The sequence below is a fragment of the Cyrtonyx montezumae genome, unplaced genomic scaffold (genome assembly GCF_038088225.1).
Source record: "Cyrtonyx montezumae isolate F1298 unplaced genomic scaffold, pur_monq_1.0 scaffold_8, whole genome shotgun sequence".
NCBI lineage: Eukaryota > Metazoa > Chordata > Aves > Galliformes > Odontophoridae > Cyrtonyx > Cyrtonyx montezumae.
The window spans coordinates 101,056,176-101,083,952 of record NW_027072089.1 but is presented as its reverse complement, the minus strand read 5'-3'; the positions used below and the strand labels follow the sequence as shown (position 1 = coordinate 101,083,952).

The 27,777-nt window shown below is 36.4% G+C and overlaps 1 protein-coding gene across 1 annotated transcript in view; it reads right to left on the bottom strand.

Annotated features, from left to right (window-relative positions):
- The window catches only part of ULK4 (unc-51 like kinase 4), a 196,019-nt gene that overhangs the window by 42,347 nt on the left and 125,895 nt on the right, over nucleotides 1–27,777 (bottom strand). Inside the window, exons 33-35 of the mRNA XM_065752754.1 lie at nucleotides 21,112–21,278; nucleotides 17,674–17,772; nucleotides 8,376–8,561 (exon numbers count right to left, since the gene is read on the bottom strand). Coding sequence (XP_065608826.1) covers nucleotides 8,376–8,561; nucleotides 17,674–17,772; nucleotides 21,112–21,278 — 452 coding nt within the window. The remainder of the gene's footprint in view (nucleotides 1–8,375; nucleotides 8,562–17,673; nucleotides 17,773–21,111; nucleotides 21,279–27,777) is intronic.

Sequence of the window (27,777 nt, the reverse complement as noted above, 5' to 3'; positions counted from 1 at the left end):
CCATACACTACATCAGTTAAACCAAGCTCCTTGTGACCTGCAAATTTGCTCATGACTTGACTTTTGAAAACACAAGCTTCTCAGCTGTGTTTCAATCTTAGAAGATAAAGAGAATATGGATCCAGAAAAGTGAAACTCAGACACTATATTAAGGTACAGAACTCAAAATATATGCAGAAGTCAATAGATAGAGACATGGTCAAGGAGAAAAAGGAAGTGCTGAAGTTTATTAAATAAGATGTTTCAAGCCCTTTGATTTTGGTCTTGCATTAGGTCATTTAGAAGACAAAAGAAGGACCCCTGCTTCCCAGTAGGGAATTTAATTACATTTGACTTCTTCCCAGTAAATGGTAGTTACATTTTACTTATGGTTAAAATTTTACTTTCATACTGAAATGCAACGGACTACTTCACCCTCAGGAAATTTGCTGAGTTAAGTGAATAGATGCAATAAGAAAGGGAGATTTTGTTGAAGGTTTCACAAAAGAACTTTGCAAGAAGTCACAATGAACCTGGTTTCTATGTATACCTCTATCTCATCTTCAACACAGGCAACCAAAAACTTCCTTAGTTGTAGTTTCTGGGTTCACATTAAGAATATAAAGATTAAGGATTTTGAAATAATACTGCAACTATAAGAGTTTAACTTCAGAATAAAATGAATATACTTCAGTGTTAGCAGCCAGGAGCAATGAGTTACACTCCCATTTCTGCTTTCACAGATCTGAGCACTGCCCAGGTTTTATAAATGATGGTCACCTTTGTGTCAAATTATTTCCTGATTGAGAGCGTTGGTGTCAGGCAATTTCTTGAACTTATTTTGAAGACGAGTAGCAAGCTGGCTTGCTCTCTCGAGCAAAAAATGACTTTTTACTGTGTTTGCACTGAGCTTACCACAATGAGGTTCTGTTCTACCGGCAGTAATGCAATTCAGTTATGGTAATGATAGCAGTAACTACTGCTTATATGCTCCCATTAATGGACCCCAGAAATATGTGCACTAGGCATTAACATTCCAGCTGAGAAAACATTTTTGATAATTTAATTGTATTTTCTTACTGTTGGTGGGATACTCTTAAGTGAAATGTTGCATGATATCTATTATTTCTAATGTGAGGACCATTAAATGTTTTACAACATTAAGAATCATAGTAGCCTGTTCAGGTAGGATAGAGTAATATTAAACATAACACTGCTAGGACAAACAGAAAGCATCAAAAGCAGGATCTGTCTAGCTTTATATTAGAAAGATATCAGGACAAATGAAGGAAAACCATTAATATAGACCTCTGTTGGAACTTCTGAGTTGGGAGCAGGAGATGTCAATAAATGATTTGCTAGCAAAGCAGGTGTTTATCTGTTTGATGGAAATACCGAAGTGCAGTGTGCTCTCCTAGATACGTAGGAAACATTTCACAGTTACGTATAAACACTGACAGCATATTAGTCATTGTAGACGTGTAAGTGTATAAAACAGAACAGCACCCCTGGATTATGACAACTATGGCTATTCCAGACATATCACTGGCTAACAGAAAACAAACAAACAAACAAAAAAAAAAAGAGATCCATCTCACATCAAAGGTTAGAAGTCCCAACAACATTCTCCTTAATCAAAACTTGCCATGCTATGCAAACTTCCACATGCCTCCAAAAATGCTAAGTTAATTGCACTCTAGAAACATCTTATTCATCCAGTTTTATGCCTTACTACTTAATTTTCTGATTTTACCATGGTTTATAGTAGAACAGGCTCATGGAATCCAGTTATCAGCTGGGGAAAGAAAAATCGCAGCTTAGATCTTAAAGTTGAAATAATATTTCAATTCTCACAGCTAAAATTTCTTAGCACTTTGAGTTGAGAATACCTCAATTTGTATACAAAAAAAAAATAACACTGTGGTTAAACATGAACATAGGAACACATACCATATGACAGAAAAGGAATCAGAGCAAGCATACTCAGAGAAATAGGAAATTTACACAGCAGAAGAGGTTCTGACACAGGTAGATAGCCTGCGATGTTGCCCCTTACATGAGAAGAAATAATCAGAGCTTTGGACCAAAAAATGGCAAGCTTTTTTGCCATCTGGTGTCAACCACAGAACTTCTGGACAGGATCAAAAGTGACAACACAGGAGAAGATAAGAATTCCAAGAGCTGCAGTAGTGACTGACACTTGTTGCCCATGGATACCTATCCTGATAATTTTGTAAGATATAAAAGATGCACACTGAAAAACAACCTATGGCTATACAGCTTCAGAACACTGCACTTAAGAATTCTGGCTAGCTGCAAGAAGGAAAGTTAATCAAAAAGAGAAAACACCTAACAAAATTCTCTCAGTGCCCTAACAAAGTAAGTCTAAATACTGAAATATTCTTCGCACTCTTCCATAAAAATAACAGAGGATGAAAATGTAAAAAAAAATTTGAAAAGCTATGTTATTCTTAATAACAAGCAAATAATTAAAAAGTAAATAATCCATACCTTAGAAGTTTATTTTTGTTTATAGAATGTTTGAGAAAAAATAGAGATGCTTAATAAGCTTTGTTCAAAATCATACTTTTTCACTGATAAAACATTTACTTTATGATTGCTGCTAAAAATGCTTTATTAGATGTAGGAAAAAAAATTCCCCCAGTATTCAAGAAAGAACAATATTTAATACCCACAGAAATCTGGCAGAGCCCATAAGACATTACCAATCAAACACCAAGTTCAAGACACAGCCAAAGTGACTTTTTTATTAAAAATATAATATCAAATGACTTAGATAAGCTGATCAAGTGTGAGCTCAATTCACTGTTCTGTAAACAATAAAATACAGCAAAGGGGCTGTACCACAAAAGGGAAGTCAGCCTGCCAAATGCTAGATTTGTTCAAATCACACCATTTCTATTTAAATCATTGTTTAATTGCTGTTTGAATCAACGTATAGACCTAATAATATCTTCTGTGATACACTTTAGCTGTAAACTCTATGTATCACTTCTTGATCAAAGAGCATGGGATGGCCCAGATTACTGAGATCCCATAAGTTATGGGGTTTCTTTTTAAGGAGTTTCATTACGATTTATTTCGGTCAGAATATATGTAAAATTCACCAAGCTGTATTAAAAATCCTGCTTTGTGACTAGGTTAAAGCCAGCAGTGCAGGAGGTGGAAGCACACCTCTTGCACTGCCCATAGGCCCTCTGGGCAAACCTGGGAAGGGATGGCAACCAGGAAGCCAAGCGGTCCATCTCCATTGCTTTATTGCAGAGCCTGCAAATAAGACGGTTTTAGGTTACCAAGCAACAGCACTGCACAAATGGCCTCTCTATCTGCGATCTCTGGAAACGCTCTCAAATTTCATTAAAATCTGTCCATACCTATTATGTGAAGGCCTGTGAGGGCTTTGTAAACAGGGGGAGCCTCTCAAGTGAGAGGAAAAGGAATAAAGAAATGAAGTAGCATTAGCCTTTCCATCTGTCTTCAGATAATTGTGAGAAACTCATCCTGTCTAAGATAGGCATGAAGTGTGTTTTCTTGGTGGGGGAATCTTTAGTTGTTTATGTCTAATAAAATGCTTCATCCTACCCAAGGATGTTCTTCTACTGCAGACTAAAGCCACACAAAGATGTTCTATAATGAAGAGATGCAAACCTGCTAACAACTTGAAAATAAGTGGTAGCAGTGAAGGGTAGGAGTTGTTTGTATAAAAATCATCCAGATAGTAAGATGATGTATAATTTCAGGAAAACATCAACAGCCAGTGCACATATAGCAGTACACATCAGTAACCCACAAGTGAGCATTGTATTCAGAGTCTAACAAGCATCTGTGTTACAAAATTGTCCCTTCGAGCAATGAAATAGTATGGATTGCTTCAGTGAATAATTTAAATAAAGTTATTCTTAAAAGTTTCAGATTAGGAGAAAGATGTGTAAGAAGTTTTTCTCCAGTTAACTGGGGTTATTTGAGAGAAATACACTCAGAGAAGGAGATGTGCCAGCAGGTTCATTAGCTTTATGAACTCTGGAAAAGCAGACCTCTGGGAATTGCCACACAAGCACCTCCTTGTGGCGCTGAATACTCAGAGCTGAAGATGCAAAAGGGACACAGAAAATCTCTTGGGATTTTGCTTTCCCTTCTCTGAGGCAAGCTCTGTGCAGATATATGTGCAGGAGTGCACTGAGGAGGAAAACTCCAGTAAGAAATTCAACTTTCAGAGGGATTGCAGAGTTGTTAGCCAGTATCAGACTGCATCTCTTTTCAAGCTCTAAATGTCTTTCCTCATAACGTGTAATCAGTGATTAAGATAATGAGGACCTAGTCTGGGAACTATCACGGCAATTTTTAATAAATTTATGGACTTCTGTCATAGTGCATGTACCACAGTTCTGGCCTTATCATCTTTCTACACAGCCTAATACAATTTGAGAAATCCTCCTATGTATCCTCCACAGGGTATCTGACACATAGATCACTTCTTAAATGTCTTAGTTGCTCAAAAATAAAGGATGAACTACTTTTTGACAGTTATGATATGCAAATTAGTGAAAATCAGGTTCTAGAAAGAAGATCAGAGGAAAAAAGTGTGATTTAGGTGGAATTCAAATATATTTTTTGACAAGTACTTAAGGTAAAAGACACAGAACAGAAGTTCACTCTGCACAGTGAGCAGAGAACTGTCTGTTAGAGCCTGGCGTTTATTCTTTTTTCTCAGAGGAATTTTTCCTATTACCAGATGAAATACAAAAAAAGAAAAAAAAAAAGCATTTGCCCTTGTTTTGAAAGATGAAACGTTTTATTTGCCTGTACCAAGCTATAGTCCCATTGTGATTATGTGTCCAGCAAAAAGGCGTTGTCAAGTTCTAGAAAGTTCTGCTGATAATCACTTGCTTTTTCATTACATACCAGATGTTGATTTGAGCTGGCAGGTAGACATTTTTTCAGTGGGGAAAAATAAATTAAAATCTCATGAGCAAAGTAAGCGAAAGTTGAACTATATGCTTCCCCCATGAAAATCTCTCCCACTTCACAAAGAAGTACTTTAATGTAGGTGATTTACTGGACTGTAACAAGATACATTATATTCTCACAGCAAAAGTGAAGTGGTAAGATAGCAATTTCCACAAAGGGTGGCAGGAGAGACTTCCAGAACTAAAAGAACTAAAAGACCGCTCTTCTGACATCACTTTTCAGTTACACAGATGCCACTAAAAATGGGTATCTGAATAGCAGTATTGTCTAACCCAAGATGAAGAAAACGGAACAGAAGAGTTAGCAAAAGGACTGAAGGAAAAAAATAAAACCTGTTTCTTTGACTCAATAATTTTATTCAGTTTCCATCCTTTGTATCAGTGCCAAGGAGAGAACATCCCTGAAAAAGACTGGTTAACCTGGGCCTGACAGAGTCAAAAGCTTTGAAAGCTAGGAGTTTGTTATAAAAAACACAGTTAAGATGGTCAGTGATGTCTCTTTAGAGCTTTTCAAAGATTCCTTCTTACATAGTTTAAAAAGCTGAAAGTGCATTTTTCTGTTTTTAATTCTAACGATTTCTTTCTACAATAAAATCATTTCTTCAACATCCACAATCTATGGTGTCAAATGGGATCCACCCAAGGATGCTGAAGTTACTGGCAGGTTTGCCAAGCCACTTCCAATAATGTATCAGCAGTCCTGGCTACACCAGGGAGGTCCCAGCTGACTGGAGGATGGAGAACATAACGTCCATCTACAAGAAGGGCAGGGAGGAGGATTTGAGGAATCACTGCCTGTCAGTCTGAGATCAGTGCCAGGGAAGGTTGTGGAGATCATCTTGATTTGCCATCACATGGCACATCCAGGACAGTCAGGTGAGCAGACCCACTCACCACGGGTTTGCGAAAGACACGTCATGGCTGACTAACCTGATCTCTTTCTATGACGACAAGCTTAGTAGACGAGGGAAAGGCTCTGGATATTGTTTACATGGACTTTAGCAAGACATTAGGTACTGTTTCCCACAGACTTCTCTTCAGGAAACTGCTGATGGCTTCTCATGACTTGGACAGGTGTACTGTTTTGCTGGCAGGATGGCCAGGCCCAATAGGTCGCTGTGAATGGATTTGATTTGATAGCTAGTATACAGTGGTGTTTCCCATGGGTCAGTACTGGGTCCGATTTTCTTTAACACTTTTATCAGTCATCTAGATGAAAGAATAAAGTGTACCCGCAGTGAATTTACAGGCAACACCAAGTTACACAGGAACTGCTTGAAGGTAGGATGGCTTTACAGGGATCTGGATAGGTTGGATCAATGGGCCCTGTCTGGTTGTATGGCATTCAACAAGGCCAAGTGCTAGGTGCTAGGGTCACAACATGCAGTGACCCTGGCTTGGGGCACAGTGGCTGCAAAGCTGTGTGGAGGAAAAGGATCTGGAGGTGTTAGCTGACAACCAGAAAAAGGTTCTCAACCAGAAAAACCCTCCAAAAGGGTCTTTACATGTACCTTGTGTTAATACGAGACTGTGCTTAGATTTCTTCTTGACGTAGTCTGGCTTAAATCTGTATTTCTGTTCACTAAATGAATATAACAAAATTGGAGGGCAAAAATCAGTGAAGAAAGTGCTACAAGTCTAATAAATGAGACTTTGTCCAAACAAACCTTACTGGAGGCAAAGCAACATGAATAAATATGATTATTAAAACAACATAAAAATATAAATTTCCACTTCATCAAGGTAAGACGGTATTGCACATGGAGAACTTACTCTGACATGGTTCTAAATGGAAGATTCTGATATTGGGAGACACATCTCCACTGGTCCACATGAAACTAACTCTTAGACAAAGACTAACTGGTCTTACTGCTGTATCATTTTCATATTACCAGAAATACGTACCATAAAGACAGCTATACCATAAGCACAATTATTTCTTTTTATAATATCCCTGTCTTTTGTAAGCAATACCCGTGTCTCTAATATCAAAGTCAATGTGATCACAGATTGTAAAGACACTTTGTACAAGCATTGACTGGCAAGAATAGAAATTAGTGCACTTAGTGATCCTCCAATTAAAATATTGCTCAGGTATGAGCAATTTATGAAAAAAATGAAAAATGCCATTCAAGGCTTTAAAATTCAGCATGAACAGATGATGTGGGCTGAACCCCTGTTAAACAGATGTCACTATATATCTATGTCTTTTGTGATTATGACAAGATAATCATCTCCTCTGAACAGGACATTTTAAGGTTTAGAGAAATAACGTATGATTTATTAAATAATCTGTCAAATTATCTATGAACCTTGCTTTCAGAAGAAATCCTATGATCTCATTAAAGTCGTTACAGAAAATCTGCCTGATATAAATAACAAGTACCAGCCAGCATCACTGGTATACAACTGAGAGAATAAAAAAGGATAGGAACTTCCAATATTTAAAAGGTGATAGTATAGCTTTGACGTCTTAAGATAATCAATAGAAATTTCTGTGTTAAATATCCTGTGTGCAGGGTCAACGTTTGAATTGCAGGCTTCAAAATGGAGGAAACACAACAATTCTGTAGCTATGCTAATATGAAATAATCAAGATACATATATTACAACATCCTTTCTCCTTCCTTTCCTCATAGCTTTTTTGCTTCTTTCTCTTAACTGTTATTGCAGAAAAGAAAAAAAGGAAAAGAAAAAACCAAAGCTCTTCTAGCCAGCATGACAACTGCCCAGAAACAGAAGCAAAGGTAGAAGGAAAAAATAAATAGGAATTGTCTTAAATTTTTTGTTAGTTTTTTTTTTTTTTTTTTTAGAAGGGCATAAGCAAATAAGGGAGATGAATGACACGTAGGATAATAACATGAATGAGGGAAATTATGAATTTTCAATATCATTCCAAGTTCAGTTTTCTATATTTGTGCTTATTCTAGCAAAAGACTGAGCTGAGCAGAACTGGAAGCTTGGTGAGAACAACCTACATACAAACGAACTTCAAGTACAAAATATCATTTTGTTTACCACGAAATCAAACCTCATGTTTCTGAGCAGCTATTTAACAACAGAAAGTTAATTCTTCCAGAAGGCATTCAGAAAATTGTTTCAATACCTCATAAAGCTGAAGTACTAAACAAATATATAAGTAACATGAATTAATTAAATAGCTGAAGAGCTAAGTGAAATAGGAAAAAATTACAGTTGTTTCATAAGAAGATTTAAAAACAGAAGTCCACCTTTGTTAGAGAAATAAACTGAAATTTAAAGTCATGAAATTTTATTTCACATATTTGTTTTCAAAATTATTTTATACTACTTTTACTTTGAAAGCAAATTTACAGTCCCCAAAATACTGAATGATAAAAAAAACAGCAACCTGACATGGAATTTCAAAATGTTCAGAAGGGGACTCACCAGTCTCTTTATAATCCTCAACAAAACCTTCCGATGCCGTGTATCTTTTTTGGATCTCAGCACTTCAGCAAAGTTATCCATGTTTTCTGGAGACATGCTCTCCTGACCGTTCCCTCCATACAGCTGAACCAGAAATGATAAGCACTGCAAAGCATTCTCAAATATTTCAATATCTTCACTGGGAAGCTAAAAATGAACAAACAGAAATCAAATTCCAATTTCACAAAAAATTACATGTCACTGGGAATTCTGAAGAGAATTAACATCAACACTGCTGCAGGAAAGAATCGTTTCTAGATGACTGACCCAATATTCCATTAAGCTAAGCTGTATTAAAGTGATGAAAATATAATTAAATTATATCTACTCTAAAGCAGCAGTATAACTGTGCCTTTGTTATAATTATATCAAATAGCATATCTATACTGACATCGTAAAAGCACTCAAAAGGTTGCTCCCAACTCCGTTATTTTCAGATAGTATATTTAGCTTTAAAATGGAAGTAGTAAGATCAGAAAGTATTATTATAGTCATGATATCTAATCTCCTGAATAATGTACTCTGTAAAACTTCATTTAATTATTTCTAAGCCAAGTTTATAGCTTTTGGTTGAGGTAGAGCACAGGCTATCTAGTTATTTAAAGGATTTAAGTAAGTCACATCAGAAAGTGCATTTTGCAGATTGAATTTTTTTTTTTTGGGGGGGGGGAGTCTTTTCTGAATTCTAGCTTTTCTGTATTGCTTTGAAGAATGGACATTGGAGCAGATCCTAGATATGGAATGGATTTGGAATAGATAAACTCTTTCTTGGGAAGCAAAACCATGGCAAAGATTCAGGGATATGGCTACTAGTAATCTTTTAACAACCTTCCGGTGGTATGACACTACTATCAAAATCATTTATACCTTTCTTGAATGAACAATCTGGAACTCACAAGCTTACAAGATTACATAATCCTTGGTTTTGGCACTGGAGGAATAACACGAGGAACACAATGCCTACTTCTGGTGCATGCAGTTTGTGAAAGACAGTGAAAAAAATTTCTTGGAAACAGTTAAAAGGATGGTACAATGAATTTGAAAACCTAACAGCTTAAGACTGAAATTACTCTATCAAAGGTAGAGTTGAAGGGCATTATGACTCTGTTCTTTTCCTCCATGTGAGGAAAAGGAGGTGGAGGATAGGTTAATTTCTATGCATGGAAAAGGACTGGTAGGAGATGATGGCCTAAAACTGTATCTGTAGCAATTCAGATTAGAAGGAAAATTATAATTTGATTTTCCTTTTTTTTCCTTCTTTCTTTAATAACGGCAATTAGCCACTGAAACACCTTCCACAGAACTGAGACAGATTCTCCTTTACAATCTTTGTATCACAATAGTCTTTTTCTTTTTAAATAATAGTTGTTTTTAAGAACCCCTGCTATAGTTAAGAATTAACATAGAAAAGTTCTGTGTCTTGTGTTATAAACGGAAGTACAGCAAATGATTACAGTAGCCTTTTCTGGCCTTACCATCTGTAAACAGAACAAAACATACCACTGTTGTCTTTTTTTTTTTTACCAATAAGGTATTGAAGTTTGAAATCATTTTATTACTCAGTTTCTTAATTCCAAAAATATGATCTAATCACAAAGAAGCTATACTGCAGTACAGTTAAGCCTACACTTACCAACAATTAAAAGGAAACAATCTGCCCAACCATTTATATAATATCTCCAAACTATTTCAGTAATGATTACTTATTTAACCTGAAACATGAACCTCCCCAGTTTTTAAATTTTAAGGGAAACCCATGCAGTTACTTTAAATAATCTGGAAACATATCATCAAATGAATATTCCTTAAATACCCAAGCAGCAGATCCCCAGGGACTTGCATGCAAATTCAAATCTGCTTTCCATTAGCTTCACAGAACTGGCTGTTTAAAATAGACTGAACTGAGATGTAAGCTCTGAATACATAGCCCCAAGACATATCACATTCTATTTGACCTAGTGCTATGCAAGTGACAGGACCACAGCAGCTACTGCTTTCACATCTTTGCTGTATGTTTTCTCTTCATTTCTGTCTAGGTGATACATATTTGATTGGTTCTTTTTCAATATCCATAACTATATAATAACATCACTAACATAAATAGGAAGGCTAAAAAGGGGGTTAAACTACAAACAATAACAAGCTTTACAGCTCTGTTTATATCTTCAGACCTTATCAAGCCAAAAAGAATTCTGCTGATCTCACTGAGGGCTTTGAGTTTACTGTTACTTTCTCCACTGAATCAAAATTTGACTATATGAGTTAAAGGAAAACTACACTGTTTTCATGTATCCATTTTCAAAAGGGCACTGTCTAACTAAAAGCTGGTTATCGGATAAACTAATAACTTCCTGAAATCACAGTACACTAAATATTCAACTTTTAAGGGTGGTTTGTTGAATAATTAAAAACAATAATAACAGTTTTTAAATCAAAAACAGTGAAGATATGCACAGATTACTTATTTGCCCTGGTGCTGCAGTGTAGGCTATCTTCCTGATCTCCATAAGCACAAAACTCCACATGCAATCCATAATCTCAGTAGCTATACTTGGAAGTGAGATTATTCCCAAGGACTTTTGTCTGAGATATTCAGTGAACAACAAATTGAGGAAAAGAAAGGTGTCAGTCTTTGCAGAGGACTGCCCCTTACAGAACCTTGCATGAAGAAATACAAAATGGTTTTGTTTGCCTCTTCCCAGCAAGCTCAACCTTATCCTATTGTTGTTGCTGGCCTTTTTCACACAAAAGGAAACAAGAGAAAGGAAGACCCTAAAAATATCCTTCCAGTATGTCTTGGCATCAGACACTCATGCTCTTTACAAGTTATCAAGCTGTCAGCAACCATCCTCCAAACCCAGCCACCGGCATCACTCCAGGGTTCACAGTTTGCCAGCTGTGGCATCATGCTATTCAGTCACAAATGCTAATAACATCCTTCATCCTCTGTTGTATTTCAGGCTCTTCTGCTTCACAAGAGACCCTTTGAGCTTCAGTGTTACCTATAGTTTTGGGAGCAAGTAGCTGTCATCCTGGAAAACTGTGGGGCAAAACATTAACAGCAAAGGTTTTGAAAGAAAAAGACAACAAGCTGGGATCAGAAAAGACAGGATGTACCCTTTAGTGACCGTGAAGCATTAGCCTACAGTCTAACCCATCAAAAATTAAGGAGGGAGTTGAATCCTTCCTCAGCAATGTATTTATACAGAAAAAAATGCTTATGCACACGTGCTCATAACTTCTATCATACTATTTCACCACTAACAGGTAGCGATTCAGATGTCGTGTCATAAGCTGGTACTCTGAAACATAACACTGGCTGCCAGTCTGTATTAGCTCTTTCATTAAGGGTAATAAAGAGCAGAGGATCTGAAGAAAATTGCTGGCATGAAACAAAAGCAAGGAATGAAAATTCACCTTTCAAGCAAATAGTATCTTATGCCTAATAGAACAGAAAAGCCAGAATAACAATGTTAGACAAAAGAATATAGATGGTTGGTATATCTCTTAATAGGCTGGAATAATGCTCTCATTTTTCTAATCACAATTCAATTTGATATGAGGAAGCACATTTCAAGTCTAACACATTTCCAGTTTTTGTGGCAGCATCTACTTAAGTCTTTATTCTCTGAGGGGAGGAGAAATGCCTAAGAAACTGGAGTTCTAACTCTTTGAGAAAAGATCTGCACCCTAATAGTTCATAATTAAAAGAATGAACTCCAGTTGGCTTGCATTTCTGTCTTTTTTCTTTATCTTAGAGGGTATTATGGATTCAGCAGGGTAGAAATACTATTACTCTTCAAAATTCTGGGCTAGCAGGCATCCTGAAAAACCATTCAGCATCTTAAAATAAATTGAAGAATGACTAAAGTCATCATTTTTGCCATTCTACTACTCAGAACTGTAGATATATATATATTTTTTTTTTTCAGTTCAAAATTTTAAAATAATGCCTCAAGACAAGAGTTTTGTGCAATGAGGATTTTGTATTACTTAATTTTTATGGCCAACATATAACCTTCCATTAACAGGCTCATGAAATAAAATTCTACTTCATTTCTAAATGGAACCTGCTCTATGTATCTTAAAGGTTAATGGGCAGAAAAGCAGGCTTCTTATTATTATACATCTACAGTTTTGTAGTTTGTTGTCAAAAACACCTTCATTTTATGTCCAGTTGCAGTGTGTTTATGAACTGCCATCCATTACAGGAAGAGTGTGATCATTTTGGCTGAAGCAGCAGTTTTCACACTCTTACGAGTTGTAACAGCATCTAATTTTAGAGTTACGATGAAACTGTCTGGATTACCCAGAGGGGACACTATTTCAGTGCATTAATGAGGTTAAACACAAAGAGAGTTTATTACAATAAGAGATAGATATTCGTTAAATCATTAATGCGATTACAGAAAGTGTGGTACAGGAATCACCACTGGGGAACTACAGAGATGATTCCACAATCATCAAACAAAATGCAAAACCGAAACACCACTATTAAATCTGCTACCTGCACTATGCTATTCTTAATAATAAATATGCAGAGTTTAAAATTAAAGCAATATATTTTGGCTTGGGGCAAAATTTTTGTCTTTATACCTCAGGGAAAATATTTTTTACAACACTGTATTTTCAGTTCATGTTAATCGAGTCTTAACTGCTGAGAAACTAAATTCCTATTCTTAATTCCTTATTCTATGCTTATAACAATATATTCTTATTTCCTCTGTTGTTTTGATTGCTTTGTTAAAACAACTTTGTGGAAGAGAATTCTTCAAATACATTTCAGAGATATTTCAAATACAATCACAGCAATATCACAGTGAGGTGATATGGGATAACCAGACGGTTTCACCAAGGGTGGGTCCTGCCTGACCAACCTTGTCCCATTTTAGGATGGTGTAACTATATTTGGACAAAGGAAGAGCCACTGATATCATCTACCTGTACTTCAGTAAGGCCTTAAATATGTCCCCCTGTAATATCCTTCTCTCCAAATTGGAAAGATATGGATTTGATAGTTGGGCAGCTTGATGGACCGGTTGTAAGATCACACCCAGAGAATGGTGGCCAATGGCTCAATGTCCAGATGGAGATCAGTGACAAGTGGTGTTCTTCAGGGCTCAGATCTGGGACCAGTGCTCTTTAATATCTTCATCAATCACACTGACACTGAGATCAAGTGCACCCTCAGCAACTTTGTGCACAATGCTAACTTTCTGTTGAAAAGGATCTGGGGGTACTGGTGGATGGCAAGCTGGACATGAGCCAGCAATCTGTCCTTACAGCCTAGAAAGCCAACTGTATCCTGGGCTACATCCAAGGAAGCATGGCCAGCAGGGTGAGGGAGGTGATCCTGCCCCTCTGCTCTGCACTGGTGAGGCCTCACCTGGAGTACTGCATCCAGATGTAGAGCCCTCAGTGCAGGAGACACATTGACCTGTTGGAGCACATTCAGAGGAGGGCCACAAAAACGATCCAAGGGATGGAACACCTCTCCTATGAGGACAGGCTGAGAGAGCTGGGGCCATTCTGTCTGGCAAAGAGAAGGCTTTGGGGAGACCTGAGAGCAGCTGAAAGGAGAGAGGGGGCAATAAGAAATAAGGGAACAGACTCTTTAGCAGGGTATGTTGTGACAGGACAAGGATAAATGGTTTCAAAATAAAAGACAGGAAGTTTAGACTGGAAATAAGGAAAAAGTTTTTTACAATAAGGGTGGTAAGGTGGTAGAGCAGGTTGCCTGGGAAGGCGGAGGAAGCCCCATCACCCAAGGTCAGACTGGCAGAGCTCTGAGCACCCTGATCTCACTGTAGATGTTCCCGTTCATTGTAGGGGATTTGGACTAGGATCCCTTACAACTCAAAAGATTTGATGATTCTATGAATTCGTTACACATCACAGAAGATAAAGTTATGTCTTCCCACTCTGACAACAGAACTGTCTGTATTCCTAAGAAATGCAAAATAAAATTCTGCACGTCTGTAAGATTATCACTCTGCAGTTATTTTCATTATTCATTAGCAAATACCTTTCACATTCTCTGAAACTGAAGTCAAGACACAGTCTTAGAGCCAGGGGAATGTTGAAAAATAATGGACCTAGAAAAAGATCATCTCATGCATCCATGTACACCAAAGTTCTGTATTTGTCCTCTTTATGTTTGCACATGATTAGCTTATCATTCAATTGTAAAACCCAGACATCCTGAAAACAATAACCAATTAAAAATTTTACTAGTTATGCTATAATGCAGAAGAGTATTACCAGAAGACATGAAAAGTTCTCTCTCAGCAGTCCGACAGGCTCAGAAATTGAAGGGCCTACATCTAGGATCTAAATTTATAGAGAAACAAAACTCCAGTTTATAGGTACTGGCAAGGTAATACAGCCATTCCAGCCGGCTGAAAAACTCATTCAGTTTACAGGAAGATAACATTTATAATTTGAGCCCTCTGATCTAGCAGCACAAATGTTGCAGTATGCTAAGAGTTATGGAAGCCCAGGTGATGAAGGAGAACATCATGTAATTCATCTGCTTTGCTGATCAGGTTAGCTAATGAACATTCAGATATAAAAGTTTGTTCTTTTTTTAATTATAAAGTTTGAAAAAGCTTCTGAAAATCCACTGCAGTGATTTGAAACATCAGCAAGCAATTAATTTTCAGAATAACCATTATACAAAAATAGTAGAAGATACTTTATGTATTCCATAATTGCTGCAAGTTTCAGTATAATAATAAAATCAGATTTATGTTCAAGTGGAGAAACATTAGACAAAAAAGCTAACTTTAATTAACTATTAAACATGAAGCTGCTAAGCAGAAGACTAAATGCTCAATTTATTTTCCTCTTATTGATCAATTAATGGCAGACTGATCATGGGATTAAATATTGAATTCTCCATATCTGTAGTGTTTTCTGCATGACAGAATTTGTAATTATTTCTTCTTTCATGTTATTAACAAAACTGAACTTTCATTTACATGCAATCTAGGTTTCCTTCACTTGCTTTGCTATGCCCTATGTGATAGGCTAAATCGTAATTACAGAAAGGAAAAATTGATTCCAAGTTTTTGACATTTTCAAGCCTAACTATTGATTTTTGAGGGATTACTAAGAGAGATAAATAGAACTTCAACAAAATAAATAAATAAATAGCCAAATCAATGGGGCATGGAACAATCATCTACTTGAGGGATATACATATCAACGAGGGGAAGCAATTATTCAAGGTGACATAAGAAACTATAAATATGGTAAGAAGTGTAGAAATAGTAAACTAGAGGAAAAAAAAATGAAGTGATGGTTATTTCAGAATTAAAGACATACTTTATCTCCAGAGAATGAAGTTCACAAAGAACGAAATGCCTCAAAACAAAATAAAAGTTCACGAAGTTCCTCACAGCTCACTACAGAGCACTACAATTGGTAGTGCCACAGAACTTAAGCTTAGGTAGGACTGTTGGTGGGGCAGGGACCTTACGCATCTTGCGAGATCCACGAGACTTCATTTCAGTGCTGCCTCCAGTTGATTGTTCTGGCAGCAATACACAAGAAGCTGTCCACAATTAGGCTGGATATGGGAATGGTTAAGGTACTGTAAGCACTGAGTACCAGTATGTCATAAAGGGGTAACTGTGTGCAGAAGAATAAGGAGTTAGCATTTACCAAAGGCGGTATTCTTCATAAACCCAAGAAAGCACATGTACATAAAGAACAACACACACACACAGGAGAAAGTCCCTCACTTTTACAATATCTCTAACAGAACATAATGCCAAATAAATGAAGAAGCACCAGTTCTTTTTTTCTATTTACCTTATGTTAAAACAAGCATATTTTACATAAGCATTTTCAACATACCGGAATATGTGGAAATAAAGAACAAAGCAAAACCTAGTTATAATTTGCAGCCATGCTTCTGAAATGTGAGGGCAAGTCAGACTCTAATCGTACATGCTAGAATACAATTATCCTATCCTTTAATTACAAACTTACAAAAGAAAAAAAGAAAGATTTCCAGGTGGTACAGGCTGAGTAAAGCCCGGCCTCTAATTTTCTGTTCTTCAGGGAGTTGATGTAATTTAAATTTATGTCTAACTTCATTTTAAAGGAGCATTAGCATACCTTCATATCTTATTATTTATCATACATGGTGATTAAAAATTAATAGAAAGTAAATTAAAAGAAGTGATACAAATTAAATACTACGCAGCTGAAATTCAGTAACTCTGTTTCAGTTTCCAAAAAGTCTTTTGATTAAAATAAATTCTTCATAACACAAAAGTTAATATAAAAAGGTACCACACTTTCCCCAGATTAGAGGATGGATAGTGCTAAAGGCATGAAAAGTGCTACAGATATTTGTTTCACGATATAACTGTGCCTTGTCCCTGTACTTAGGTGTCAAGGAACAATTCCAAGAAGACCGAGGATGGAAGAGTACAAAATGAATCTGAAACACCTCTAAGAAAAATGATGCAGAAATGATAATGTGATACGCCACCAGGAAATTCTTACATACCATTTTCCTTGCTTTATGTTCAGTAAAAGGCAGAGGTAGGATACTAGCTTCCTATAAGCCCTGTTCAACTCAAGAAGCAATCCTCTGCTCTGAATTATCTCACACACAGCCAAAACAAATCTGTGGCACAGTATGATGGAGTCTGAGCTGGTGGGATGCATCAGGAACACAGATTTTTCAGTGCAGGACTCTGATGTCTAGCAAAGCCTGAAAAAATGGACTTTAAACAGACAGACTTAAAAGATGAGTATGGGTCACTAGGGACTATTCCCACTCCTAAATCATTCAGGATCAAGTTAGAATCAAACTAAACACTTCAAAAAAGGAGGCTCAAACCCAAGAGAATAATATTAAAAGTGACCACTCAGTGCAAACTATTTTTAATTTTACTATCTGCTCTACTGGTAGTAGTAGTTGCTTTCAGTTTTTGAATACTGTCCTTTCTCCATGCAGTTACCATTAGTCCCCTCTTTGGGGCTAAATTTTGCCTAACATATTTATCACACCTAAGAATCTGGAGCCTGCCCCAGTTCTAGGTTTGGGTGGATGTCCCTTGTAACCTGTTAAGTCACTGTGACCTGTAAATCCTGCACAAATTATAGGAGTCCTTGTCTCATGTTAGGCAGAAGCTTAAAAACAGCCAAAACCTGTCAAACAGAGCTCTAAGATATTGAATTCAGTTGAGTAATTCCAACTTCAGTGACATTCAAATAGGCTTCAAAACAAGCAAATTCTCACCAGTTGAATAAGCAGGCTAATTAGGTCCGTCAGGGGTTTATTGATAAGCAGAAGGTCTTCAGCAGCCTGCGTGTCCCCTCCTGCGCCAGATTTCTGTGCCTTAATAAGATGAGGAAAAAAAGAACAAAACAGCCTCAGTGACTGCTCAGTTATGAGAAACAAATTAGGTTCATTAGGTGGTCAGAGTTTGTACAAAAGTTTGAAGAAAACCTATATACTCCCTGAGTCTGCAACAACAAGTGCAAAGTAAAAGCGACTCATGCTGTCATGCCTGTTGTACACAGGCTGAATATACCAACCTACGTGACATTTACTCAGCAAAATGATATGAACAGTATCTGTGAAAGATACTTCTAAGGCCATAAATGTTTTATGTATTTGCACTCTATTTCAACAGGCCTATCTTAATATATTTTTTTCTCCCATTAGGAATAATTTTAAGCGCAACTCAAAACAAGAAAATCAAGCTAATTACAAGGTTACAATTCTCAACAGCAATATCCACCTTTGCCCTTCCGACTTGCCTTGTATCCTGAAACATTCACAACAGAGGAATACTTTAAATTATTTTTGAAATGGGAATAATAAAATCTGAAAGTGTGATAAGACCCGTAACTGCTTGGAATTCTTTTTCATTGTCTTCCCCTACACTGAAACACGCTGCCAGTCCAGGCAGTGCTAGTATGACCCATCTGTGCCCCAGGGTACCAGAAAGGTCTGCTTGCAAGGTTTTTCATTTAACTTCATCATCTTGCAGCAGCTTTGGATTGTGACCCTGCAGAGCCTTGCTGCTAGAGGAAAACTTAAACATTTTATCTAGAGGACACATTTAAAATTCATTTTGTATTGTGTTTCATTTAAAGTGTAATCCTTAAGCCATCACCCAGGTATAATAACCAAGGATTCTTGTTTGGTTAAGTGAGCACAAGAGCAGGTCCCCAGAGACAGGAGACATTACTGCTGAAGCTGCACTGTTTATTTTGATGAGTTGAACACATAATGCCTTTCTTCCAGGAAGAGTTCAGAAATAAAGGAGCTCCGAAGTGCCACTTTTCAGTAATAAGACACATTGGTATGTCCCTCACTGAGACTCACCATGTTGCAAAAGTCCAAGAAGGGCAAAAAGACATAGTGCACAGAAGAAATAAAAATCTGAGTGTTTTAGTTAACAGTAACCAAAAAAGCAAAGTAGGCTGTCTTCACTTCAGCAAATTTACAGCTTTTTCTGTGCAGTGTTTGAATCAGAAGTAAGACATCCTACTTCTGGGAAATTTGACTGCTTCACATGGGATATACTTAGTGTCTTTGAGAATAAAATTTGCTAGAGGAATTATGTATATAAAGGATGTACGCTACACCACACTTAAACCTACATTGTCACTAAATAGCAAGTTAACTTCTCAAATCCAGTGACTGTGGATCACAATATGACAAAACTGCTCCAAAACATATCCAAATCAATCAAAATCTCAATACTATTTCTATTATAACACAAACAGTTGGACCACAGAGGACAACTCTTGAATGATATAGTTATCAGTAGCACTCAGCACAAAGTACTGAAATGGGAAGGAAGTGCACTCCCACATTTTGCCTACCCTGTTGGATAAAGCCATCACTTTACATATAAAAAAAATCAAAAATAAAGATTCAAGTGGACAGTGGCATCATCTGCAAAAGTCAACTTAAGGCCTCAGTAATGGTATTATGAGAAAACTTGATTCCCTAGCACTGTTCGAGCAGGTATCTTATGCAGAAGATCCCACTGAAAATAGTCAAAAGAACATTTGTTACCACTACCATGATGTGTGAAGTGACACACAGACAAGGAAATGCATGGCAAATAGCAGTTAGCAACTAACTACCATCATTCAACAGGGTACATGTACCAAAGTAGCTGTAGAACCCACAGGAGCCCTGTGATGATTGCTGGTGAGACAACTACGTCAAGAAAAGTAGTATCACCTCACAGTTTCACAGGGGTACAGGGCAGAGCTATACTTCACAATGCCAGCTGCCTCTGATCAATGGAGAATCAAGTCTTCCAAAGCAAACTAGACTATGACTGAACTTGTACAAAACTGAAGCTGAAGGTTCATCTATTAACTGATGTATTCATGTAAAGTTACAATCAGATGTGACATTGAATGCATAGATTTAAGTTAGAATTAATGTATCTAAATAAAAATAGTGAGCTTCACTAACATTACCAAACCATGTACAAGATCCTCTCTCCTCATATGCCCTCTGGTATAATTGGTCTCAACACTTGCGCAGAGCACAAGTACAGAGCTTGGCTCTCTATGATTACAAAGAGTGCTGCTAACAATACGACAATCAGCAATTAGCTTACAAAATTTGATTTGCAAAGTGATTCTTAGATGTGAAACCCATTACAGAGGCGTGCTGCTAGAGGACTTGAAAAAGCCAGGGTACTGTACCATCAGATCTGAAGTATATTAAGAAAAAAAAGAATTCTCAGAGAAATATCTGTTTGATCACAGTTGATCATATAAATCTATGAAGGAAAAAAAAGTTCAGTTTTCAGTACCTCCTTCACACCTTAAATTTCCTTAAAAACAAACAAACAAACAAAACAAAAAACAAACAAACAAAAAAACCCAACAAAACAAGTATAAGAAAGCCTAGCTCTGATATACAATACAACCTGGATGCCATCTTCTGAAACTCTGTCCTCCAGATATACTGGATGTAAGAGCATTCTCTGTTCTTTAGTGGGAAATGAATGTGGAAATTATTGTTTATAGCCCAAATACAGTAGTTGCTTCCAGCTGACTAACTGCAGCAATTTGGTGGATCACTTAAAAACAAAGCTAACACTGCCAGTTTAGCATCATAGGACAAATTCTTATTCCTGTTCTGTTGTTAAAAGTGTTACATACCGTTTCCTTGATTACTATCTTTTTGTGCTCCATTTTTAAGGAAGAGGAAGACTTCACTGGGAGAAGAAGCCTTATTAATGCTGTGTTTCTCAGTGGTTCAAACAGAAAGTTAAAAGACTAGCAATGTAAGCATGTCAGTGCACAGACAGAGGTCACCTTCAAGCACAATAATATCATTTATAATGGAAATAAACTGTTGTTTTTTTTATGGAGTAATTTTTTTCTTTAAACATGAACTGAAGGAAAAGACTTTGAACTATCACTGAGAAAATGCTGCATTAAGTTGTTTGTGGAGTATAAAAACAGATCATGCAGCTAAGATCTGTGTCTCCAGCACAGTAGGGCTAAAATGAATTTTCTAGCCAGGCAAATACAAACATAAGGGCAAGCAGCTGAAAATGCATGCTCTGCTCTTTCCACCAAACTGAAAAAGTTAATGAAATGAGAGTAGTGGCAAACTCATCAATAGCATAACAAGAAGGTATCTGTAAAAATGTTTAAGATGGTTATCACCCCCAGGAAATGAACTCCATACCTGTAAAGTCTGGCGCACAATGTTTGTTGTGTACATCAGCATGCAGTGCAAAATGTCAAGCAAGGACAGCAGCAATGCATTTTCTGTCTTGGTGCTGCTTTTATCATCCACGTCCAAGTACAGAGCCACAGTTTCTATTAGGAGATTACAGACGTGAGGAGCCAGTCCTATGCAGACAGTGAAACGAAAGGGAAAAAAAACAACAAAAACAGACTATCAGGAAAAAAAATAAAAAATAAAACTATTTAGAAAGTAGGCCAGATAAAAATAGTAGATTAGCAGAAAAATAAATTTCACATACACAATGAATATTTATTAATTTTCTTTTTTTTCCCCCCTGCATTATTATAATTACCACCTCCTTCATTCTATTTGGAGCAGCTCACACAGAGAGCTAAGCTGATACAACCTAATTCCCTAACTACATGGCATATTATGTAACACTATTAAACAAAAACATATCAGGAATCCCAAACCTTTCTGCGTTACAAAAGAGAGACAAGTCTCCTTCACATCACCTTGGGTCACAAGATCCAGACAGTTCCTTCAGACTGGTTCAGAATGAGACAGCAGCTATATCAAGGTTGGAGCCTGAAGTTTTATTTCTTAACTGATCTGTCAATTGCAACCTTCTCTATGTATTTCAACTGTTTAATTGAACAGTGTTATGCTTAGAATGGAATAGATATAGAAAAGCGTTACAAAGGAAATACTGAACACTACCCCTAAAATGTATGTAAAAATGACTGGTGATAGTAAAAAGTTTCCTGAAATTACATCCTTGCTTTGACGACTTTTTTCATCATCTTTGTATTCAATAACATCATCCCCTGTAGCTTGCTTAACCCTCAAATCAATTCACATATCAGACAACCCACTTCAAGGAAATACCAATTCAATTCAGAATCCAGCTTACTTTCAAATACCGAGTAACTGAGTTCATTAAATTTAATCTTAATCATGTTCTTTCAGAGTTTCATAAGGAATTATACTATGTTTCTCATGCAGAACATGATTAGTTTGTAAACTATCTTCCTTTAAACCGGCAATTAGTCACACTGGGACTTGGGCACACATATGTAGTAGGACTTCAGCATCTAAGTTTTTAGTCCCTGTGACTACTAAAAACAACAGAAATGAATCTGTACCTCACTGAAGAAACTGCTTTTATAACATTTCCTTTAAAAAGTAATTGGTTGTTTGTTTCTTTACAAGCATGAGTGAAAGAATAAGACATTGCAGAATACCCTGTGCAATTACACCACTAAGCTTTTGCTGGTAGACAAATCTATGGGGTTAGGATTTTTGCTTTGAAAGCTTCCCCATCAATTACTTGAGCTTCCACAGAAAAATGTTCCTCCCCAGTTCACCACCGTTAATACTTCCCTCAGGAAATTAAGTACAAAAACATTCATTCAGAATACAGTTACGAATCAGGTTTGTTAAGACTTGCACTATAATATCTCACATCTTTGTGTGTTTTTATGATTATCAGCACTGTTCTTCCACAATAGTTTGATTGATGGCCTAGAGCTCAGGCCAAGCTTTGAATTTCCTGGGTTTTGTCTGCATGAACCACACTCTCCAAACTGCATCAGTTCAATCTCACACATTTAATTTCCTCCTCCTTTTTTAAGTACAGTTTCTGCTGCAGCTCTGAACACTTCACACACAAATGAGATAGCAAGACAGATTTAAGTGATGTCACCAATACCCACCAAGAAGAGTATAAACAGACATAACTGTATGTCTTCCCGACACAAAACTTGTGGTTATTCTACGCCCATTTTTCACCAGGCTAAATTAGAAGAAACCTAAGAAAATTGCCCATGCAAAGCTGGTCCCTATCAAAGCAAGGTCTGCAAAATTGCCTGGGAGGATATGCCCAAGTACACCATTTTTCTCCCTGTATACAACCACAAAACCCACAGCCACATCAAAATGAATGAGTCATCTCTATTTCTAGATAGTTTACATATAACCCTTAAGACAGAATATTCGTATTTACTTAGCTAATGTGAAAGCATCAGAATTGCAGACTGTACACAGATGCATGCTAACATACATACAAAAATATGTACCTTAAATTTGGAGTTTGGGGGGAGAAAAAACACCTTTGTCTGGAATTAAAATATACTAGGACATTAGAACACATCAGATCTTTAAAATAAAGACATAAAATAAAACATTGGTGCAATTGCTCCTTAACACAGTGCGTGATTCATACAGAAATCTGATAAAAGCTTGATTCTATGGATAAAAATAAAATTGACTGACCTCTTGCCACATAAGTAAAGTTCCAGATATATCCTTTATTGTGTCACAGTGAAATCAAAATTGGAGGCCATAATTGCAGGCATGTAAATACATTCCCTGCTTACACCACAGGATAAAACCTATTCTTTGTCCTCAAAAAGAAAGTTGGGAAACTGGTAGTTTACACTGACCATGACAAATTTAGAAGTTTAATGGCTTTGGCTACTAACACTATAGTGAATTTACTCAAGAAGCCATTATAAAGATCAAGACAGATGTGTCTCAGCATTTTAAAATTCAATTCCTAAAACAGATGAAAAAAATAGAAGACGCAAGTTTAAAAAAAAAAACTTTACAGTTCAGTAAATCAAAATCTAAAAATTGCACAGGAGTGTCTAAGTTTCATAGGACAGAACAAATTTCTGCCAGATTTTACAATCAACTCAAGAACTACATGCTTAATTTACAACAAAGCCTAAAACATGGTTGTCCAACCTTTAGGCTTGCCTTTGTCACATCCAGCAAATAGGAATTGCCATGGGTTGCATGTAAAATATATAATAAAGTTAATGTATATAAGTAACAAAACTTATTTTTTATGGTTTTTATGTATTTTTATTGAAGCATCAAATACAGAGAGCAACAAAACCATATAACTAGAGGGATGTTTGACCTTGTTTCTGTGAAACTAATGCATCAGGCTGATTAAGTGGCAGTGGCTGCCATTCCTACTGAGTTCTCAAGGTGCTCATCATATGATGGACTAGTGGACTATATTATGGACTATATTATCTTGTAGGTATTTTCCACCCCTGTTGATTCTATGATATTTTTCTCTGGTAAGAGAGGGATTATGAAAGTCTGGTATAGAGGCATAGTCATGTTTTATTTTGTGTGGATGTCTGATTGCAACTCTATACATTCCATGTGAAAATTTGCAAATAATGTACTTAAGTCAACCAAAAATAGTCAGACAAACACACACAAAAAAAAGATTAAAAAAAAAAAAAAAACCCTTGAACATATTCTAAGATTTCTTTACTAAAATAGAAAGCAGAGCTGCATATTTCTCACCGTTTACAGGCCCGTGTTTAGCCAATGTGTCATAATGCATGAAATTATTTGCCATCACCTGAGCTCGCATAATTTAAGTTTAATTTCAAATGCTGTGTCTGTTTGAAACACAGAATAGATAAGCTGATTTCCACCTTGAAGATGAATATTTAACATGTAAATAAATGGGCAAATCCACCAGAAATATGAAATCTGTGAGTCATTTTTCATCTTCACATCCTGGCATCCTGGAAAATTTTCCTTTTGATTCCATAAAGGACTTGATTTCAATTCAAAGCATTTTTAGCATTTTATCCTGATTTAGCCACCTTCCTTTGGAAAAGTAAATGATGACCTAATAATCATTATCCATACTTCTAGCAAATTCCTAGAATTGGAGATGATTCAGTCCCTTGGATTTCATGAAATTCTCAGCTTTGATTATGATTTGCATGACATTATCAGTTTTTAAAGCTTTTACATGTATATTTTCTTGATGTCTGATGCAGTGACATTTCATCAAAGCACTGCTGGGGCAGCATCAGTAGCGATATCCAATATGTAAAAGGGGTTAAAGAAAGGTTAAAGAAAATAGCTTAAATGTATTTTTTTTTCTCCTTCATACACATCAGATCTTTAGTTGAGTCACTAAAGCAGCCATTTCTTCAGTGATATTATATTCATTATCAATACCTCTAATGGAAATGTCAAGTTGAGAGTCATATCTGTAGCATCAGTATTTTCAACTATTACCAAAGCATAACATTTGAAATTAGCAGCTCAACTCTCCCTATTTTCTTTTTGATAGATTCTCCTCTTTCTTCAGTTCTCCTGGCTACAGTTTGGTGAGACAAACTGATTTTAGAAAAATCAATTTATTTATTTATTTATTTTAATCAGGACAGTTTATATCTGCCATGCTTTCCATACATTGCTTAATAAACTCACTGCCATGAAATGATTTCAATTTTTTTGCAGTCAGGTTTGCTACCATGTAACTAGCTTTTATAACAGAGCCCATTTGAGTTTTAATATTTTGTTGAGGTGACAGACTGTTTTCTGTTCCACAATTTTATCTTTAGAAAGCATTCCTTGATACACATCGAATTTGGCAGCATCCTTCTGCAAACAATATCTTTACAAATTATAATCTTTGAAAAATGATACAATTTCCTTGCAAATTAAGCATAGTGCCATATTATTTGTCAGCAGTGGACCATGCCTTCCCCATGTCTTGGGGCTGGGCTGGCCCACCCAGTGAGGCAGAGCCACTGCCATAACAAGATGTCTGGAACAATCTTTATCTTTAAAAAATGTATACAATATATTTAATATATTTCTGACTCACATTAAACAAGCATATGTTTTTCTTATTCATTGCTTCTCAATAGACACACACTACTCACTCCTGAACTTTGAAAGTGGTGGATCTGAAATGGAATTCTCTATCACACCAGAGAGCTAAATGGAACACATCAAAGAATATCGTTCTACTGAGAAAAGCTACATATTATTGAAGACACTAATAGCTTGATGTATCTTGGCAATACTTCACTTCGTCAAGAGAAATGTCTTAGTGACAGCTTACATAAGTTAAATAAATGTGTCATCGTTTCTTTCAGCTGGGCATTTCTTAATAACAAAGTAAATTGTTAATAAATTTATCACAGTTTTATTGTTACCCTACCAAATTGCAAATTCCAGTAAACAAAATGATTAAAACATCACATCATGCTGTGTGTATCCATAATTATAGTGCATTTGCCGTGCCTTATATTTGTAAAAGGAGGATCTCCAAAACACCAAACCTCAGTGTAGTCCTCTGCTGATATTCAAACTTTGCTGAAAAAGACAGAAGTTGAATTTTGTATTGGAATTATGTTTGTAAATTACCATAGCTAAAATAACCAAAACCACCTGTGTTAACTGCAATCTGGGATCCATGACCTACAAAAAAAAAAAAAAAAAAGCTTCCAAAATTCTTAGCTTCAGTTTTACAGCATTTGAAAATCCCAGTGTTCAAAGCAAAGCATTTTTCTTGCCCAAAGAGACCTCTGCAATGAACTGAACATGCACCTAATAGGATTTTATGAATGTGGTCTGTGATGGCTATGCGAGTGTTTTACAAATCTTTTCAAAAGATAAAAGGAGAATTTTGGCCCATGTTACTGCTAATCGGACCGAATGTGTCATGATACCTTCTGGAATGAAAGCTGAGAGGAGACATTTTATTCTCAACTATTAGCAAGATTGATAAAGGAAAAGAAACCTTCACTTCTAAATCACATGAAACATCAAAAGACAGCCTAGGAAGCAATCTTCTAGGCAATCCTTTCATGCCTACCAGCAATTAGAGCATTCAACAAACCCGCCTGCTTCTAGCTGAAGAAAATGTTCAAGCAGGTGCACTTCCTTCTAACAATGCCACCACGCAGCCAGCAGCAAAACCCTCATCCTGGCAGAAAGGTTTCTCTTTGTTCCTTTCTTCATATTGCTCTCTGGAGAGCTGTTTTTCCCATTTGTATCACACCTACACAACTGACTCCCCGGGGATCTTATGGAATATAAATTCACTACACTTTTCTTATTAGGAACTTGAAACTGCACTGCCAGACTAACTAGAAAACATTTCTTAATTTTTTTTACTATAATAAAAATAAAAGCTATTGCTAAGGAGGAACACAACTGTTGGCTGATAGATTCTTTCATATAGGAAAGGGCTCCTCAGAATCTGAGTCCTTCAGACAATCCATCATGTCATAAAGATTCTTCAAAAAATCTTATTTACCTATGGAAACTTGGACTTGATTTGCATTCTTTGCATCACAACCTGTGTACTCAAAAGTGTTTTGTTTCAAAAAACTGAAAACAGGAAACGTGTATCATTAGAGAAAAGCCATTTTTCCAGAAGCTGATTATTTTTGTTTATTATTCATCACTGTCATTTATGCCTTACAGACTATTTGCATTAGTACTGTAATACCACTGAGGGAAGAATAAACGAGGATGCAAAATTAGGTCACCTCTGATTTCAAGATTTGGTGAGTGATGAACATCAGATCCAGTGGAAAGAAGTCAGAGCAGCTGAACATATTAATTGCATGACTGCTGCCCTGAAAATTATTTCCTATTGCAATCTTAAAAATAAGTAGCATCTAAAGAAAAAAATATCGCATATGCTCCTACTACTGAGACAGTGCAAATGAATTTTGTCAATGAAAAAAAAAAACCCAGTAAATTTGAGGAACAAAAATTGCATTGTAAGTGATCACATCACAGTGCCCAAGGAAATCCAGTGCTCTACTTTGAGGGAAAGCTCTGTGGCTGTTTTCCCTGCACATATGGCAGGACTATGAT